The 17,147-nt window shown below is 38.8% G+C and overlaps 1 protein-coding gene across 1 annotated transcript; it reads right to left on the reverse strand.

Moving 5' to 3' along the window:
- Positions 1-2,265: 2,265 nt before the first annotated feature.
- LOC110934029 lies at positions 2,266-3,628 on the reverse strand. The gene is made up of 2 exons (XM_022177224.2): positions 3,294-3,628; positions 2,266-3,193 (listed from the first exon to the last, which is right to left on the reverse strand). The coding sequence occupies exons 1-2, from the start codon at positions 3,423-3,425 to the stop codon at positions 2,351-2,353; spliced, it is 975 nt and encodes a 324-aa protein (XP_022032916.2). The 5' UTR covers positions 3,426-3,628; the 3' UTR covers positions 2,266-2,350.
- Positions 3,629-17,147: the final 13,519 nt, after the last annotated feature.

Genomic DNA, 17,147 nt, shown 5'->3' on the forward strand with positions numbered 1-17,147 from the left:
AAGGTAGGTGAAATCTTTCATTTCACAGAAGAATCTAGTTTCTGATTTTGTGAAAGCTTAAAGTTGGTATACCAGATATAGTTAGAAAACAAACATTCGAAAATCACTTTTCAGTCAAAGTTTAAGGTTAACTTATCTCACCAACAAAATTCCGGTGACTTTTCCGGCCAAAACACTTCAATCACCAGAAAAGAAAAGATGTCGAACTAAGATTTTGCTAGCAATTTTAAGAAAACCGTATTTTAACATGTCTCCATGTGTTTTAACAAGGTTTTTGTAAAAATTATCTGCAAACAACAAGGTTTTCCTAAGTTTTAACCCAATTTTCTTAAAAAAATCTTGTTTTAAGTTCAAGAACACTTCCAGGAAGCTTCACAACTTGCTCAAACACAAAAATATGCATGGTTTTAAACAAGGAAAAGAGTCAAAGCTCTGATACCACTTGTAGGTCCCTCTCGGAGGATCAAGATAACCTACTTCCTTGTTGTTTAACACACACACGAGTGAGGAATCCAAGTGTATATGCAAACCAAAGCAAGAACACTATCAATACAAGAAAGATATAACACTCAAAGCTCAAGTATTGATTTCAGCAGAGTAACACTACAAGGTTTACAATATTTTCCCTAAATCTCTGAACCGTGCTCTCTCTCTTACTGAATTGTGAAACCATAACCGTCTATTTATAGGCCAACACGCATGAAGGATGTTACTGTGCCACGAAAGACTTCCAGGCCCACGAAACAAGGGTTCTTTGTGGACCTTTCCAGTGAACAACAATGGTCACGAAAAACAATGTTTAGTGACTACCATTCTTCGAAACACCTATCTTTTGTGTAACGGTGACTTCCACGAAGAGGTGGGTTCTTCGTGGAAAGGCTGCAAACAGACAAAACTTATAGGAACTGAACATACAGTAAGAAACAATACACTATCAACTAACAGTCTAACAGTCTGCACACTTGCAACTGTTTTACAACCATTACAAAGTAAACATTGCACCGATGGAGGAACGTCGTCGACTTCGGTCTCGGTCTCGAACCGAGTTGAGTCGAACTGAATCGAGCCGAACCGAACCGAGCTGCATCCACACAAATATGCATCAACATATACGCTTAATTCTCATTGTGATCGGAAACTGGTGGCTAAATTTGCTACAGTTTGTTTTTTTTTTTTTTTTCAGTGATAAATTTTGGTGGCAATGGCTAGTTTTCTAGTAGTGTATAACTTGATGAATTCAAGTAACATTTATCTTGTATGTTTCTTGACTATAATTTTACAGAACTAAACAATTTGTCATAACATAATTTTGTTTATTTCTCCCAACAATTCTATTGGTCCACTTGTTATATGACTCTTAGACCTGATCTAGCCCGACCTATTATGATTAGAATGAGGATAGATTATATAAATCTTATGTTATAGAATAAGAACTATCATAATTTATAATTTTAGTGATATGGTATATGATTATTAACTTATTAAGTAAGTAGTAGAATTCTCCCACGTGTTGCAGCGTAAATTCGCTTTTAGTTTTCCGTATGTATTGATTTGATTTTTATAATAACAGTACTGACGCTCGGTCCAGCTAAAATAGACAAAGAAATGGATATCTACACATGTTCATATAAATAAATACCGATACAAGTTTCAATAATAGCTAAAACCATGCCGGTATCGATTCGGTTCGTAACTTTACCAGTTGCGATACAAAAATGAATAGTCTAGTTGTATACAACTCTATATTCAACAAAATCTACATCGGAGCGTCCCAAATTAAATTAAACACACCTACGTATTTTTTTAAGTTAACGAACGCAAGTTATGGGAGAAAGCTTTACTAAATGTAAAGTTAATAGATTAAAGCGATGTATTATTTAAAGTTATATATAAAGGTTAAATTACAATTTAATTATCTTTTAATAAACTATAAGTTCAAGGGAAAATCATGATATAACAAAGAAAAAAGCTTGGAAAATAGTATTTTAAAACTATAAAGGTGAAATTGCAATTCGGTTATTTGAATTAGTTGAAGAAAAAATTCGTAATATAACAAAGAAAGTTATATCAAAGTGTTCATAGGTTTACGTGTCATTTAACTATGTATGTTTGTGTGGCATTTTACGATGTATGTATGTTTGTATGATGCATGCGTATGTAACGATGTATGCTGGAGACACAAAGAAAAGGAAATCTGTAAAAAGCTAACGGCGCATAATATAACTAGAAAATCATATATTCCAACCATGTCATTTGTAAGCTACTAAGCAATGCGACTAAACATTCAAAGGAATTGAAATGGATAAACAGGCGTTGAAAGTGTATGTATTTATGACAAAGATATATAATCTCAAAATATGTTCATTAGTAAACTCGCAATATCTTTGTCAAAGCCATAGTATGCCGATGTCTTGTAAGTTGGATCTTCAATAGGACTCTCTGGCCAAGTCACTAGAGTTGGATCTTCATACAATTTGTGTGTCAAAGTCAGCGGTGATTGTTCTTCATGAATCTTGTTTGTGCAAGTCAATAGAGTTGGATCTTCGTGCCATCCGTGTGTCAAAGTCGTCAGCGGTAATTCTTTTTCAGCAATGTTGTTCGTGGAAGTCATTAGAGTTGGATCTTCATGCGGGCCTTTAGTCAAAGTCAGTGGAGATTGTTCAACATCAATATTGTTATTTATCCAAGTCACTTGATCTTCATGTATGCCGTCATCCGTCCAAGTCACTAGAGTTGGATCTTCAAGTAGACTCTCTGTAGAAGTCAGTAGATTGGGAACCCTTCCCGTCGTGTCACCACCGTAGCTGTCAGAATAAGGTCCAACTTGTTCTCTTGCAAATACTTGAAAAGGGGCTTCTACTGCTGAATTTGACCCCCTATGGTCAGGGTTTGTTCTTGTGTGCATAAGTGTACCCTGGTTGAACTGTAACGTTTGAGGAGGAATTGGCTGACCAAACCCGACAATGTTGTTAACTGGATGCTGATACGGCATTACATCTGCTTTTGAGTTTGGAATGTGTTCAATCCCATTAGCTTGATTGCCTGCCGATACTCGTCGTCTTTTAATTGGAGGTTCATCATGGGGTTGGTTTTGTTCTTGGTTCCGTTCGTTTGGAACTTGTCCGGACTGCTTATTGTTATCGGTCAGGATCGTCTCCTTCTTGTAAACTTTGCACAACACACAATCGCTCAACTACATGAACAAATAAGAAAAGTTGGTCAATAATCATACATATGCTGGACATTTAAAGAAATAGAAACAGATAAAACATAGACGTGTATTTGGTTCATACCTTGTTGCCATCACTTCCAACGGGGAGATTGGGATCATTGGTGGTGTACTCATACATTCGCCATAACGTCTTGTTTCCCTTGTCATCATAGAAGGTTAAACTTCTTCTACTTCCAACAGCTTCTCTGATCATATCATTATAAACCGTTGTATATTTCTGAGTTGTTCTCCAAACTCCAAAGTTCTTGGTTCTTCTGCTCGGTAAGGTCCCTCTTGGGTATTTTCTCTCTCTAGATGTGAGAAAGTACCATTTGTTTTCAAGCGATGGATATCGTTCTGCAATCAAGAAACGATCAAGATTAATTATATTTACTCTTATTTATATATTATGTTGTTGGGAAGGATGTTGTCACTACAAGAAATTAGACATGTGGGGACAAATATTTTAAGTCTGTAGGGAGGACATGTCGTCCCTACAAGTCTCAACAGCTTATAGGGACGACATATTGTCTCCATAAGTTTCGTCTCTACAGGGCCCTCCCAATAGGTCTCCTAGGTGTTGTCCCTATAGATTAACTTTTAGAGACGACTTATCGTAACAATAGAGCTATTTTAAAAAAAATACTATTTTAAGTCTGTAGGGACGATATGTCGTCCCTATAGATTTAAAATACATTTTTTTTTATTTTTTTTGTTATATGTTTATTGGGACGACATGTCGTCCCGATAGTTAGTTCTATAGGGACAACTTTTGTCCTCCCTATAGGTTTTGTCCCAACAAGTGTTTTTTCTTGTAGTGTGTTGCTAACCTGAAAGTTCTTGGGGATTGTGGTCGTAAAGATTGATCTCGTATATCCGGCATTTAGGGTGTTCTCCTGTTTCAATCTTTCTTTTCAAGTAATGAACTATGAGCTCTGAGTCAGTTGGACAAAAGCGATAGCCAGGTTCCAGACTACCGGCATAATCCAGCTCTTCTTGGCGGCTACTGGATGGATCACATAGTTGCTCTCCCTCCATTTAGATTGATCGGTTAAGGCAACAGAAATTTTTATGCTTTAGGATGAAGAAGATGAAGGCTATAAGTAGTGGCAAAAAATACAGAAATCTTCTTGCGAAATTATCTCATTAAAAGATGTCGGTCTTTATATTTCATATATTTTATATTCTAAAATTCTCTGAAGTAGTGATATATGTAAGGTTTATTTGTACAGTTTATCTAGGTTTTGATAAGATTTAAATATTGTGTTCATTCGTTTTTAAAATTCAGATATTAAAGTAGATCGTATAACTAATACTTAGCCGCAATTTATGTATACAGATAATTGTAATCAAAGAACTCAATTTAAAATGAGTGGACAAAATATATATTAAAAGTTTGTGAACGTATTTATATAGTAATGTAGAAATATATTACCATTATTGTTGTGTTGGTAAAACTAAAAACAAATTTCAAAATACGTAAAACTAATACTAGTATGTAAAATAGAAAATAGACCGATATCAATCTACAACAAAGATCATACAGAAGAATAATATTGTCACCCTAATATTCTAGTGTGTGACAAATGTTGGATTTAAATAGCTTATACTTAAAACTTGATCTTATATTAACCATGCAACAAAGGTTGGATTTATATAGCTTATACTTAAAACAAAGGTTGGAATGTACAACATAATATTATATTATAATCATTATAATTACAACCGCACACTCGATCCCTATTACAACCGCACTCCCTACTCCCTATGTGTGTAATAAAATGTCAGCCGTACACTGCACGTATGCAGATGAACGACATTTGTGATTGGTGGATATAGCCTAGCCGCACACCATAAATCCACCAATGCATATTCCCTTTGGACCGCACACTCTTTAAGCCCAAGCCAAAATCCCAGCCCACAACAAACCCTAGTAAAGCCGCACACTTATTAGTGCGTGCGGATCTTTGTTGGTTACAGGCCCCTTACAACACGCACAAACACACACTTAACTCACGTATGTACATAAATGTAAAGAAAATGTGCAAAGGTTTTGCTCTATTCTCAGAAAGGTGTGTACTAAATAAAATAATCCTACACCTATTTATAACAAATACATAATTGTCACATGCTGAATTAAATAACAAAATCAGCTAACAAACTGGACGATGTAGTCCATGATCTCCTAATTGGTCTTCATACTTCCCACCTTTGACTCCGATTTAATTGGTCAATCCTGGACCAATTCTGAACAAGTCACGTAATGCTAAAATGACCCTTTTAACAATAATTAACTAGCTAACGTAGTCAAATAAAACCCAAGAGTTTAGCTACGTGACCCGTATCCGGTGACCCGTTAAACCACGACCCGATAATGCACCGACCCGTGACCCGTAAACAAACCCGAATAATCCAACAATCACCCCTTAATCGGTGTTTGTTTACGCCTTCCCCGCAGCACCGATCACCTCGGTTTCAAACCATCACAACTTTATACTAGACACCCCGACCACCACCGGCCACGCCCAAAGTCAACTCGGTTCAACCCGAATCAAACCGACCACGCTTGTAACATGTCACATGGCATCACGTTGGAAATGTTCACTAACATCACGACTTATCACGGATCAACGACCTCTCCCCGGTCACATCCAAAGCCACCCGATTGAACTCCAACGCCACAATGTTACCGCCGTGTAGTTTTTTTTCCTTCAATCTCTTCTTACCTTTTACGGCCCGCACCTTTTCCGATCATACTTGTTTCAAGAGGCTACTCTCCACCGACCAAGAAATCAAAACCACCCGCTTCTAACGTTTTCTCACCTTGCCAAACAAAGCGAATCCAAAGCCCACCTACTTTGATGGATTTTTCTACCCGTTTTTTCACGCACCTACGCCGGTCTCCTTTTATCACGAACCAAGTTAATCAAGGCACCATCATAACACTTCTGCTGTTGTTACTGGTTGTACACCCGCTGCGCAAACCCTTCTTCACCCTGCCCTCCACCGACCGACACACCTGCCGGCGGCGGAGGCTTCCTCCGATCTTCAAACCCCCTTCCTACGAGCCCTAGGCTCTGATACCAAATGTTGGTTACAGGCCCCTTACAACACACACAAACACACACTTAACTCATGTACGTATATAAATGTAAAGAAAATGTGCAAAGGTTTTGTTGTATTCTCAGAAAGGGTGTGTACTAAATAAAATAATCCTACACCTATTTATAACAAATACATAATTGTCATATGCTAAATTAAATTACAAAATCAGCTAACAAACTAACAAACTGCACGATGTAGTCCATGATCTCCTAATTGGTCTTCATACTTCCCACCTTTGACTCTGATTTAATTGGTCAATCCTGGACCAATTTTGAACAAGTCACGTAATGCTAAAATGACCCTTTTAACAATAATTAACTAGCTAACTTAGTCAAATAAAACCCAAGAGTTTAGCTACGTGACCCGTATCCGGTGACCCGTTAAACCGCGACCCAATAACCCACCAACCCGTGACCCATAAACAAACCCGAATAATCCAACAATCTTTGGACCAGTATAAAAAAAAACCCATGTGCAGCAAACCCTAGGATATATAATTATTCCTCAATCATTATGACGGTTGAAAAATCGAGAAACATTCCCTCTTTTTCACCAACATTCTCTTTTTAATAACCTTCCTTGAAGACAACCGGTGTTCACCACTTTGGAAGCTTTATTCATCTATTCTTCTTACACACTCTTGTACTCCACATCATCCGGTTAGTGTTTATATAGTACTTAGTTTCTATGCATGATAATGTGTATGATTTCATGATGATTTGTTCGGATAACATGTTTGAAGATGATAATCGAGTATGAATGAATAACATGTTCAATGTTTGTTGTAAATGATAATTTATTTGACAAGGGTCTGTTTGATACTAGCATGTTTATGATAAAGAAAGATTTGACAGTTCCTTGTGGTCCTAATTTTGTTATAAATAAAGATGATAGTTAAGTAGGTGATGAGATGTGTGTGGTAGACGTGAGGCTCAATGACTATTGATGAAGAGTATTGTTGGTGCACTTGTGTCTGTACTTTGTCTGTATTCAGTCATGATGTAAAACGATGTCCTTGTTAGTCCTGTAAGTTTGACCAAGTCAACCATCCTCCTGGTTTGACTTGGACAAACAGTTAGATTATGGCTGTATAATGTTTTGTGTCGAAGGATAAGTCATCGAAGGATTGTGAATATCCTTCGATGAGCTCGAAAGATATCATTCGATGGATGGACTTCGAAGGATATGCCATCCTTCGAAGTATATGGATCCTTCGATGGCTTTGTGATCGACAGACGATCTATCGATCAGACAACTTGATCCTTCGACCTTACAACCTGTGTTTGGGTATATATATACCCATGCAGTGTGTTCAATTCAGATAGACACTTAGACACTCAAGACAGAAAGATAGACTCGAGAGATAGAGAGAACATTCTGTCAATAACACACACACACTTAGAGAGTTTGCAAAACTGATTTGTAAACATTGAGCTTGTAACCGAACCTTTCATACGTATTAATACAGTGGTGTTAATCGGTGAATCTTGTGTGTTTTGTGTTTGTGCTTATCTCAACTCGGTTGCACTCTAGCTTGGATTCCGCATTTGCTAGTGTGTTAACATAACAAGGATTAGGTTTAACCTCAACCTCCAAGGGACCTACAAGTGGTATCGGAGCTAAGGCTCTTTTCCTTGTTAAAAACCGGGTTTGTTCAAGGTCTTGGTGTGTTTGGACACTTGGTTTAGTACCCGTTTTTGGTGGTTTTCTTACATTTATAAACATAAAAACGTGTTCTAAACCAACCGGGTGTGTTAAGAAGCGGGTTGGGTAACTTAAAACTTGTTTTTAAGAAATTTGGTGATTTCCGGCCAAATTCCGGTGTGTTCCGGTGACCGGATTTTCTGGATAAGATTTTTCATTTTGGGAATATTTTATTTGAAAAATCAAAGTTGGTAGAAAGAAAGGCCTGAACATACCTTTCTGCCGAAAGTTGACTACCAACCCATCACCTTTTTCACCAACCTGTCAACATTGTGTCAGTTGTGTTAGAATAGATCGAAGGATATCTTTCGATATCGAACGATCATCTTTCGATCAAGGGAGCTTCGATAGATAGTCATCTTTCGAACAGTCATTCGAAGTCAAGGACTTATCCTTTTATCCAGAGAATCTTTTCGAAGGATACATTTACGAAAGATAAGGATCTTTAAAATTGTGAATCTTTCGAGATCAGTGTTCGAAAGATAAGGATCTTTCATTGTGAATCTTTCGAAATCAATTGTTCGAAATTCAACAGTGATCTTTCGAACACTGTTGATCCTTCGAACAAGTGTTGATCTTTCGAACTAGGTGTTGATCCTTCGATCTTAGTCTGTTTGAATTTAACAGTCTGTGTTTGTTTAGGTCTTCTATTAGTATTTCATCAAAATGAGTTGTACAAGTCCTTGGGACTGGAGTATTGACTCACAATCTAGTCAAGAGCTAACCTCTGCTGCAGCTTGGGCGAAAAGTATGTTTCCACCGCCATCAATCAGTCCAAGTCAATGGGCATTGGTATCCAATCAAAGTCAAAGCATTCAAAATCTTTTGATTAGTGAAAGCGAAACGGGCAGCAACAATCGTCCACCAAAGTTGAACCATATGAACGACTTTCCATCATGGAAAAACCACTTTCACACGTATGTTCAAGGGCAAAGCACCGATCTTTGGACATGCTTCATCAATGCATTCAATGCTAATCTTGAGGTTGCAGCGTCCACTTCAGAAGGTTATGCTAACATGCTCGAAAATGACAAGAAGGCTTATGAATTGGAGAAAAAGGCCTTTGCTACACTTACACAAGCACTCAACAAAGATATCTATCATCAGTTCTCCTACTGCAAGACCACGAAAACATTGTGGGATGCCTTAGTTGCTAGAGGAGAAGGCAATGCAGCTACTCGAAAGTCTCGTCATGATTTGTTGAAGAAAGAGTTTGAATCGTTTCAGTTTTTGGAAAACGAAACTCTAAATGATATGACAACACGGTTCTATCATCTGATTAGTGAAATGTGTGCTTATGGGGTTGTATCTACTCAACAAGACATGGTGAATAGGTTTGCTGACGCCTTACCTCCAAAATGGAGTTCTTTTATTGAGTTGTTGAAGCACACTGGAACTCTAGACACGGTTAACATCTATGAGTTCATTCAGAAGCTGGAACATAAAAATGATGAAGAAATCAGGAAAGCAAAGCGAGCTCCCGCTCCTCAGAATACAGAAATGTACCTTCCAGGCTTCGATGCTTTGGCAAAATCCGCTGCAGCTCAGCAACCTAAACTGCAAACTGCATTTGTGTCCAACACAAGTTATCTTCCGTTTCCTCAATCAACTGTTGCTCCGGCTTTTGATCCGAGGTCTTACATTCCCGTCCCAACACAGCCACAAGTCCAACCACCACAACAACAACAGCAGGCTCATTATACAAACAATCCTCAACCTCAAAACCCTAACACAATTCGAGTCGATAATTCAAACCTTTCACACATCAGCATTGAAGTTGCTAAGGAGCATATGGAAATTATCAATACAATGGTCAGTGCTTACTGTGGTTTGGTAGCAGGTCAGCTTGGAAACATCAACATGACCAATGAAGATTATCAACAGATCGACAAGGAAGAAATGGAGTTGATGGATATCAAATGGGCTTTTGCTAGTGCAGTGAGAAGAGCAAAAGATTTCATGGCTCGAACTGGAAGAACTTCGTTGGAAGGAAAGAAAGATACGAAGTATGGGTTTGATATTAACGCCGTTACATGCTTCAATTGTGGTAATAAAGGGCACTTCAAACGTGAGTGCACTCGACCAACAAAACAAGGCAATCACAACCCTTTCAGAAACCAGACGAGTAATACAAATGTGAATGCCCAGCAAGAAAACCGTGAAAGGAGGATGGTGGCAGTTAATAACAATCAGGGGCAGCCTGGAACTTCAAATCCCAATCGGGCTTTGGCTGTTCAAGCTGATGAGGGATGTGACTGGTCTGTGCAGTTTGGTGAAGGTGATCAAGGAAGTGGAACAGCTTGTTATGCAGAGATCATCAATCACATCAAGCATGATCGTAAAGAAGAGTCCTCTGAAAGTGATGACAGTTCTGGTTATTCTGGAAGTTCTGATGAAGAAGGCTCTGTTTCTGGGGATAATCAATCAGAGTCTGATGTGAAGGGGGAAGCAGGTTCTGGTGTTGAGGATTTATTGAATGAAGCTGATGATCTCATATGTCAGAAATCAATTCTGATCAAGAAGGCTGCTACTACATCCAGGGAAATGGAAAAGTTCTTTTCTGAAGACGGATCTTTTTCTTTTCAAACTGCTTTTATGACAAATGTGTCAGCCTCTTCGAGTCAGGTAAATTCTGAACCTCCTGCTCCTAGTGTTTGTGAATCATGTGCTGAAATGAAGCTTGAGCTAGAAAAGCTTCATAGTCATAATCAAAATTTGGTTATTGAACTTTCCAAATGCAAAGAGGCAAATATGGCTTTAACTCGGAACGAAAAAGATTTTAAATCAGTAATTGAAACATTAAAGAAAAATGTGTCCGAAGTGAACAAAGTAGTTTACCACAAGCAAGTAAGTATAAATGAATACATTAACATTGTGGAAGAAACTAAGAAGCAATTAGCCATTGCCCAATGCGAGCATGATGCGATCAAACAAAAATTGGAGAGTTATTCTAACTCCCAATTTGTACTTGATCACATCATCGATGTTCAACAACCGAAGGGAAATCAGAAAGGCATAGGGTATAAGAAATGTCCGCCCCCTTTGATGAACAATTATACCAAGATGCCTGATGAGGAGGAAATGCCTCGGTATGAACCCAGTGTGCCTCTTGATGTTGAGGAATTTGCTACTGGCCTAGGGTTCAAACCGGACAACTCTTCAAACACATCCTCTAAGCAACAAGAAACTTCATCATCCATGAAGCAAAGTCCTCCAATTATCGAGGACTATGAGACATCGGATGATAAATCAGAAGTGGATGTAAGTGAACAGGATAAATCTCTTAACAAGATGAAAGGAGTAGTTATTCCACGAGAGAATCACATTCTTTGTGATCCTGATACTCCTGATGTCTCATCTGTTAAGAAACAAGTGATTGATTCTGTCAAAGTTGATAAGACATGTGTGTCTACTGTTAAAAGCAGTAATGTGTTGTATACATTGGTTGGAGATGATAAAATCTACTCAGATCACGATTTCCCAATTAAAAATGTAAATTAATCTTTGATTGATAAAGTCTTTGAAGACAACACAAACAAATTTTTGGGAAAAACACTTCCGGGAATTGTTGTAACACAATGTGATCCAATTCCTAAGGCTGAGATTAGAAAACAGTTTGGTAATAAAAAATCTTCAACCACTCAACAACCTAGTGCTTCTAATGGTAAACAACCAGTCAAACGAGCTCAAAAGCATAAAGTCTCTCAGATGAAATCTGAAACAAAAGGAGCTCGATCTCAAAAGAAAGAAAAAAGTGTCAAATTCGTGGCATCCACAGGTACTGATAAGATTGAGACTTTTGAGAATAAATCAAACACAGATTTTGTACAACAGGTCACGATCTTAAAACGTAACATTGATAACAATTACACTCAACGCACAAATGGGTGTGATGAAAAGGCTAGTACCTCAGGTTCCACGAGTTCGACATCTTGTGGTCAATCAAGTTCTCCTAAGTTTGTTGAAAGGAGAACATGTTTTAAATGTGGAGAAATTGGGCACATCATCAAAAACTGCCCAAATGCTCCAAAGAATAAATTTGTTGAGAAAGCTCCACCTGAAACAGTTCATCCTCAACGTCGGACAGTTTCACCTAAACATGATAAACGAACTGTAAAAGAACAAGAAACTAAACAACGACGTAAGAACATGAAAACTGTTGAGAAAGCGTAGAAATCTGAAGTTAAAACAGTTCAAAGGGAACCAAGTGTGTCACAACCTGTAAAACCAGAAGCTTCAAAAACTGTTTACAACACTCAAACTGGTAGGCAAAAACAAACTTGGTTACCTAAGGCGGGTGACAATTCAGGGGGAGCAGTTGTTCTTGAAAACCATCAAGAGATTGATATCACGTTTCGTGATGCTCAGGGACGACCCAAGACCACTAAGGCTTGGGTCCCCATCCTCAACTGATGTTTTTAAATAACATGTGCAGGGTGTTCTAGGAGGAACTATTAATAGTCACTGGATTGTTGATAGTGGAGCATCCAGGCACATGACTGGCGACTTACGGCTCCTATACGACGTGAGAAATATTAGAGGAGGGTATGTCGCATTTGCGGGAGACAAAGGCGGATTCATCACTGGAGAGGGAAGTATCTCCAATGGTTTTGTGTGCTTCGATAAGATCAATTATGTTAAGCAAATTGATCATAATCTTCTCAGTGTGTCGCAAATCTGCGATAAAAAATTCTCCGTGCATTTTGATGATGCCGGCTGCTATGTGCTGAAACCTGGATTCAAAATTCCACAAGAATGGATTCTCTTATCGGCTCCGAGAGTTAATGATCTTTATATTCTCGACATGAGCCAGGCCATTACAACATCTGCACAAGTCACTTGCTTTGTCTCGAAAGCCACGGAAAAGGAGTCTATATCTTGGCACAGAAGAATGGGACACATTCACTTGAGAAAGATGAACCATTTGGTGAAAAATAATCTTGTGAATGGTGTGCCTGTGAGAAGTTTTCATTTACAAGATATCTGTGTCTCGTGCCAAAAGGGGAAGCAAACAAAGAAGTCTCACCCTTTGAAGAAAATCAACACTGTCAGCATGCCTCTCGAACGCCTTCATATGGATCTTTTTGGACATATGAAACACAAGACAACATTCAGAGATGCTTATTGTCTAGTTGTTACTGATGATTATTCTAGATTTTCTTGGGTATCCTTCATGGCACACAAGAGTCAAACTCCTGGCATCCTCAAGGATCTTCTTACAATGTTGGAGAATCTCTATTCGTTGAAAGTGAAGAGGATCCGAAGCGACAATGGAACCGAATTCAAGAATCAAGTTATGGATGAGTTTTGTACTTCTAAAGGCATTCTTCATGAGTACAGTTCTCGTTATACTCCACAACAAAACAGTGTCGCGGAGAGGAAGAATCGGACGATAATAGAAACTGCAAGAACAATGTTAGTAGAGTCGGAACTCCCTATTCAATTCTAGGGGGAGGCTGTATCGGCTGCATGCTACACGTTAAACAGAGTTCTTACAGTAAAGAGACATGGCAAAACTTGCTTCGAACTCCTTCAGAAAAGGAAACCGGATCTTTCTTACCTAGAACCGTTTGGTGCTCCATGTACTATGATTGAGCCGGATGGAAAGTTTGGAGCGAAAGCTATCGAGGGTTTCTTCCTTGGATATGCTACTCCGAATTTTCGTGTTTGGAATCTGGCTACCAAAAAGATTGAGCTATGGAGTGAAGTGAGGGTTCAAAGGTACACGAGTCCTGTTAGGGCTCCGGGTGATCCGTGGATGTTCGATTATGATGGACTATTTGACTCCTTCAATCTGCCAACCTTTGACGAAGAGTCAGCAGCGGCTAGGATGTTGTTGGAAAGTGACAACGCTGCTGTCTCGCCTTTGGTTAGACCTATTGTTATTGACCCTCAAGCTTCTTCGTCTGTCAACAATATGGTTCAAAATGAGGTTTATGAAGATGCTGCTGATTATAATGAATCTTCTGAAGATGATGAATATCATGATGCAGCTGAAGGATCTTCGGCTCCAGTTGCTCCTGTTCAAGGTGCCTCTGTTGATACACCTCATATGCAGAATGTAGACACTGCTGAAGGGAATGCATCCACCTCTACACACATTCCTGGTGTGGAGTTGGTTGTTGATCTTAATCTTAACAATTTGGGTATCAATGCACGTGTGTCAGAAAATCCTGAAATGAGGATTCACGATACCCACCCCCAGCAGAATATTATAGGAGATGTCCATCGCGGTGTGCAGACGCGTAATCAGCTGAGAAACAACCGGAATGCTGGTTTGTATTCAGCTATAAGAGAATCTGGTCTTCAGAATGACTGGTCCTTCGCGTGTTACGTGTCACAAGAAGAACCAAAATCGTGGAAAGAAGCGTTGAAAGACAGTGCTTGGGTTGAAGCCATGCAGGAAGAATTGCAGCAATTTCAAAAGCTTGGTGTTTGGAAGCTTGTTGAAAGACCTGAGAATTACAAGAAAATTGGCACTCGATGGGTTTTCAAATGCAAGAAAGACGACCGTGGAGTGGTTATTCGGAACAAAGCACGTTTAGTCGTTCAAGGTTTTCGACAGATAGAAGGAATCGACTACAACGAAGTCTATGCACCTGTTGCACGTCTGGAAGCAATTCGGATCTTTCTGGCTTATGCCTCATTCAAAGGATTCAAGGTTTACCAGATGGACGTCAAAAGTGCATTCTTACATGGTGTGGTTGTTGAAGAGGTGTATGTCGAACAGCCAACAGGTTTTGAAGATCCTATCCATCCCGATCGGGTTTGGTTGCTCAACAAAGCTCTCTATGGTCTTCATCAAGCACCGCGAGCTTGGTATGCAGCCTTATCTACCTATCTGCTGGAGAACGGTTTTCGAAGAGGTCTTATCGATTGTACTCTCTTCATCAAAGAACAAGATGGAGATCTTCTTCTGGTACAGGTATACGTTGATGATATTATTTTTGGTTCTACTAATGATGTCTTGTGTAGGAATTTCGAGCGCATTATGCAGGATAAATTCGAGATGAGTGCTATGGGGGAAATGACCTTCTTCTTGGGCCTACAAGTACAACAAACTGAGTCTGGGATATTCATCCATCAGACTAAATATGTTGGTGACATCTTGAGCCGGTTCCAGATGTCTGATGCAACGCCCATTGGTACCCCACTGCCACAAAATCACGGAATTACTCCAGACTTGAAGGGTGAAGCTGTTAGCCCCTCATACTACCGCGCAATGATCGGATCTCTTATGTACCTCACAGCATCAAGGCCAGACATAATGTACCCAACGTGCCTGCTTGCCAGATATCAAGTCAACCCGAAGGCCTCACATCTTGCAGCTGTAAAAAGGATTTTTCGTTATTTGAAGAGTTACCCTGACACCGGTCTATGGTACCCTAGGGATAATAACTTTGACTTGACCGCATTCAGTGATTCTGATCATGGCGGATGCAAAATCGACGGCAAATCCACAACGGCTGGATGTCAGTTTTTAGGAAATCGCCTAGTCACATGGCAGTGCAAGAAGCAGACGTGCGTCGCTACATCAACATGTGAAGCTGAATACATTGCTGCCTCAAGTTGTTGCTCCCAAGTTCTTTGGATCCCACAACAATTGCGGGACTACGGTTTTGAATTCCTAACTACTCCTATTTACGTTGATAATTCTGCTGCATTACAGATCACTAGAAATCCTGTGCAGCACTCAAAGACCAAACACATCGAAATCAAATATCACTTCATACGTGATTGCTTTGAGAAAAGGCTAATCGATGTTGTTAAGGTCCACACCGATGACCAACGTGCCGATCTTTTTACCAAAGCATTTGACAAATCAAGATTTGACTTTTTATTATTGGTAAACGGCATTAAGGTCAAGCAAGAGTAAACCAACATCGGAAAATCATTTTTGTAAATACCTTTGTGTTTTAAATTTGTCTTAGTTTATTGATTTTAGGGGGAGTAAATCCAAAAATCGGAAAATCCAAAAACATCGAAAAATTTCAAAAACACAAAAACAATAGAAAAACAAAAATGAGTTTCCTGGCGAGCAAAAGAGAAAATGATAGTACATCAGTGGTCTATCCAAACCTCTTTAAACCTTAAATGAAAAACGATAAGCAACTCTATATAAGATGTATCGGTAGGCTCACAATCATTTTAAAGTGTGCAGGGTGATATAAACGTAAATTGACTGAAGATCAGGTGGGAACCATTCATTGGCATATGGTCTTAGTACCGAAATTTCGTTTGATAGATTGCCGAGGTTCTGAGATATTCGGTCTTTATGCTGCTTATCATCTGGGTATCATGGTTGTATCTTTTACCGAAAAATAACGGGGACGCAAGTCTAGATATTCCAAGATACTATACATACGTGTACATATCTCATACTGCATTCGACCTCAATAAGTGATAAACAATCACATGTCCATATCAAATAAGTGATAAAATATCACATTTATCCGGGAGTCAAGTTCATCTCTCTGCTGTACGAAAGTACTGACCTGTTCACGGACTTGCTCATGTGCCCTCATGCATATGAAAATCAAGTTCCTCATCAATAAGTGATTATATCACATAGGGCTTGTTTTCAAATCAAAATAAGTGAGTATCTCACATCATATACGGTCAAACAGATGATAATCGGTATACTCACCGGTAAGATGAACCCTCGTGCATACCTTGATACGGGAATGTGTCGTGATGTGGATGAACACCGGTCGGTAAGTATAAATCATACCTTAACGTATCCCCTCGCCATGATTACATCTGATAGGTTGAGCTTAAGTGGACAACAATACCGATAATTGTTATAGGATGTTTATCTTAATGTTAACTAACTGAACAACAAGAGTGTTTTGACATGACCGTACACTGATATGATTCTCTTACCCTCGAAACTCGCAAAAAGAATGTCTGTATATATTTATTTACTGCTTAACTTTTATTGTTTTATTTTAAACAGTTTCGTCGTTTGGTGCATATCAGCACGACATTAGCGGTGATGTCGTTTGATAACACTCAAAGGATATTAAAATTGTTGTCTTTTAATTTATTCAAAAATACCAAAAAGATTTTAGGTGTGTTTTAATATAAACTTTGTAAAAGCCAAAAAGATTTTATTTCTACTTTATTT

Source organism: Helianthus annuus, chromosome 11, assembly GCF_002127325.2.
Source record: "Helianthus annuus cultivar XRQ/B chromosome 11, HanXRQr2.0-SUNRISE, whole genome shotgun sequence".
Classification (NCBI taxonomy): domain Eukaryota; kingdom Viridiplantae; phylum Streptophyta; class Magnoliopsida; order Asterales; family Asteraceae; genus Helianthus; species Helianthus annuus.

Bases quoted from the DNA above. Each gene is read 5' to 3' on its own strand.
- LOC110934029 (XM_022177224.2), bottom strand. From the start codon at position 3,425: ATGATCAGAGAAGCTGTTGGAAGTAGAAGAAGTTTAACCTTCTATGAT. The intron at 3,194-3,293 runs GTATGAACCAAA...TTGTTCATGTAG, and splicing joins TTGGAAGTGATGGCAACAAG to TTGAGCGATTGTGTGTTGTG.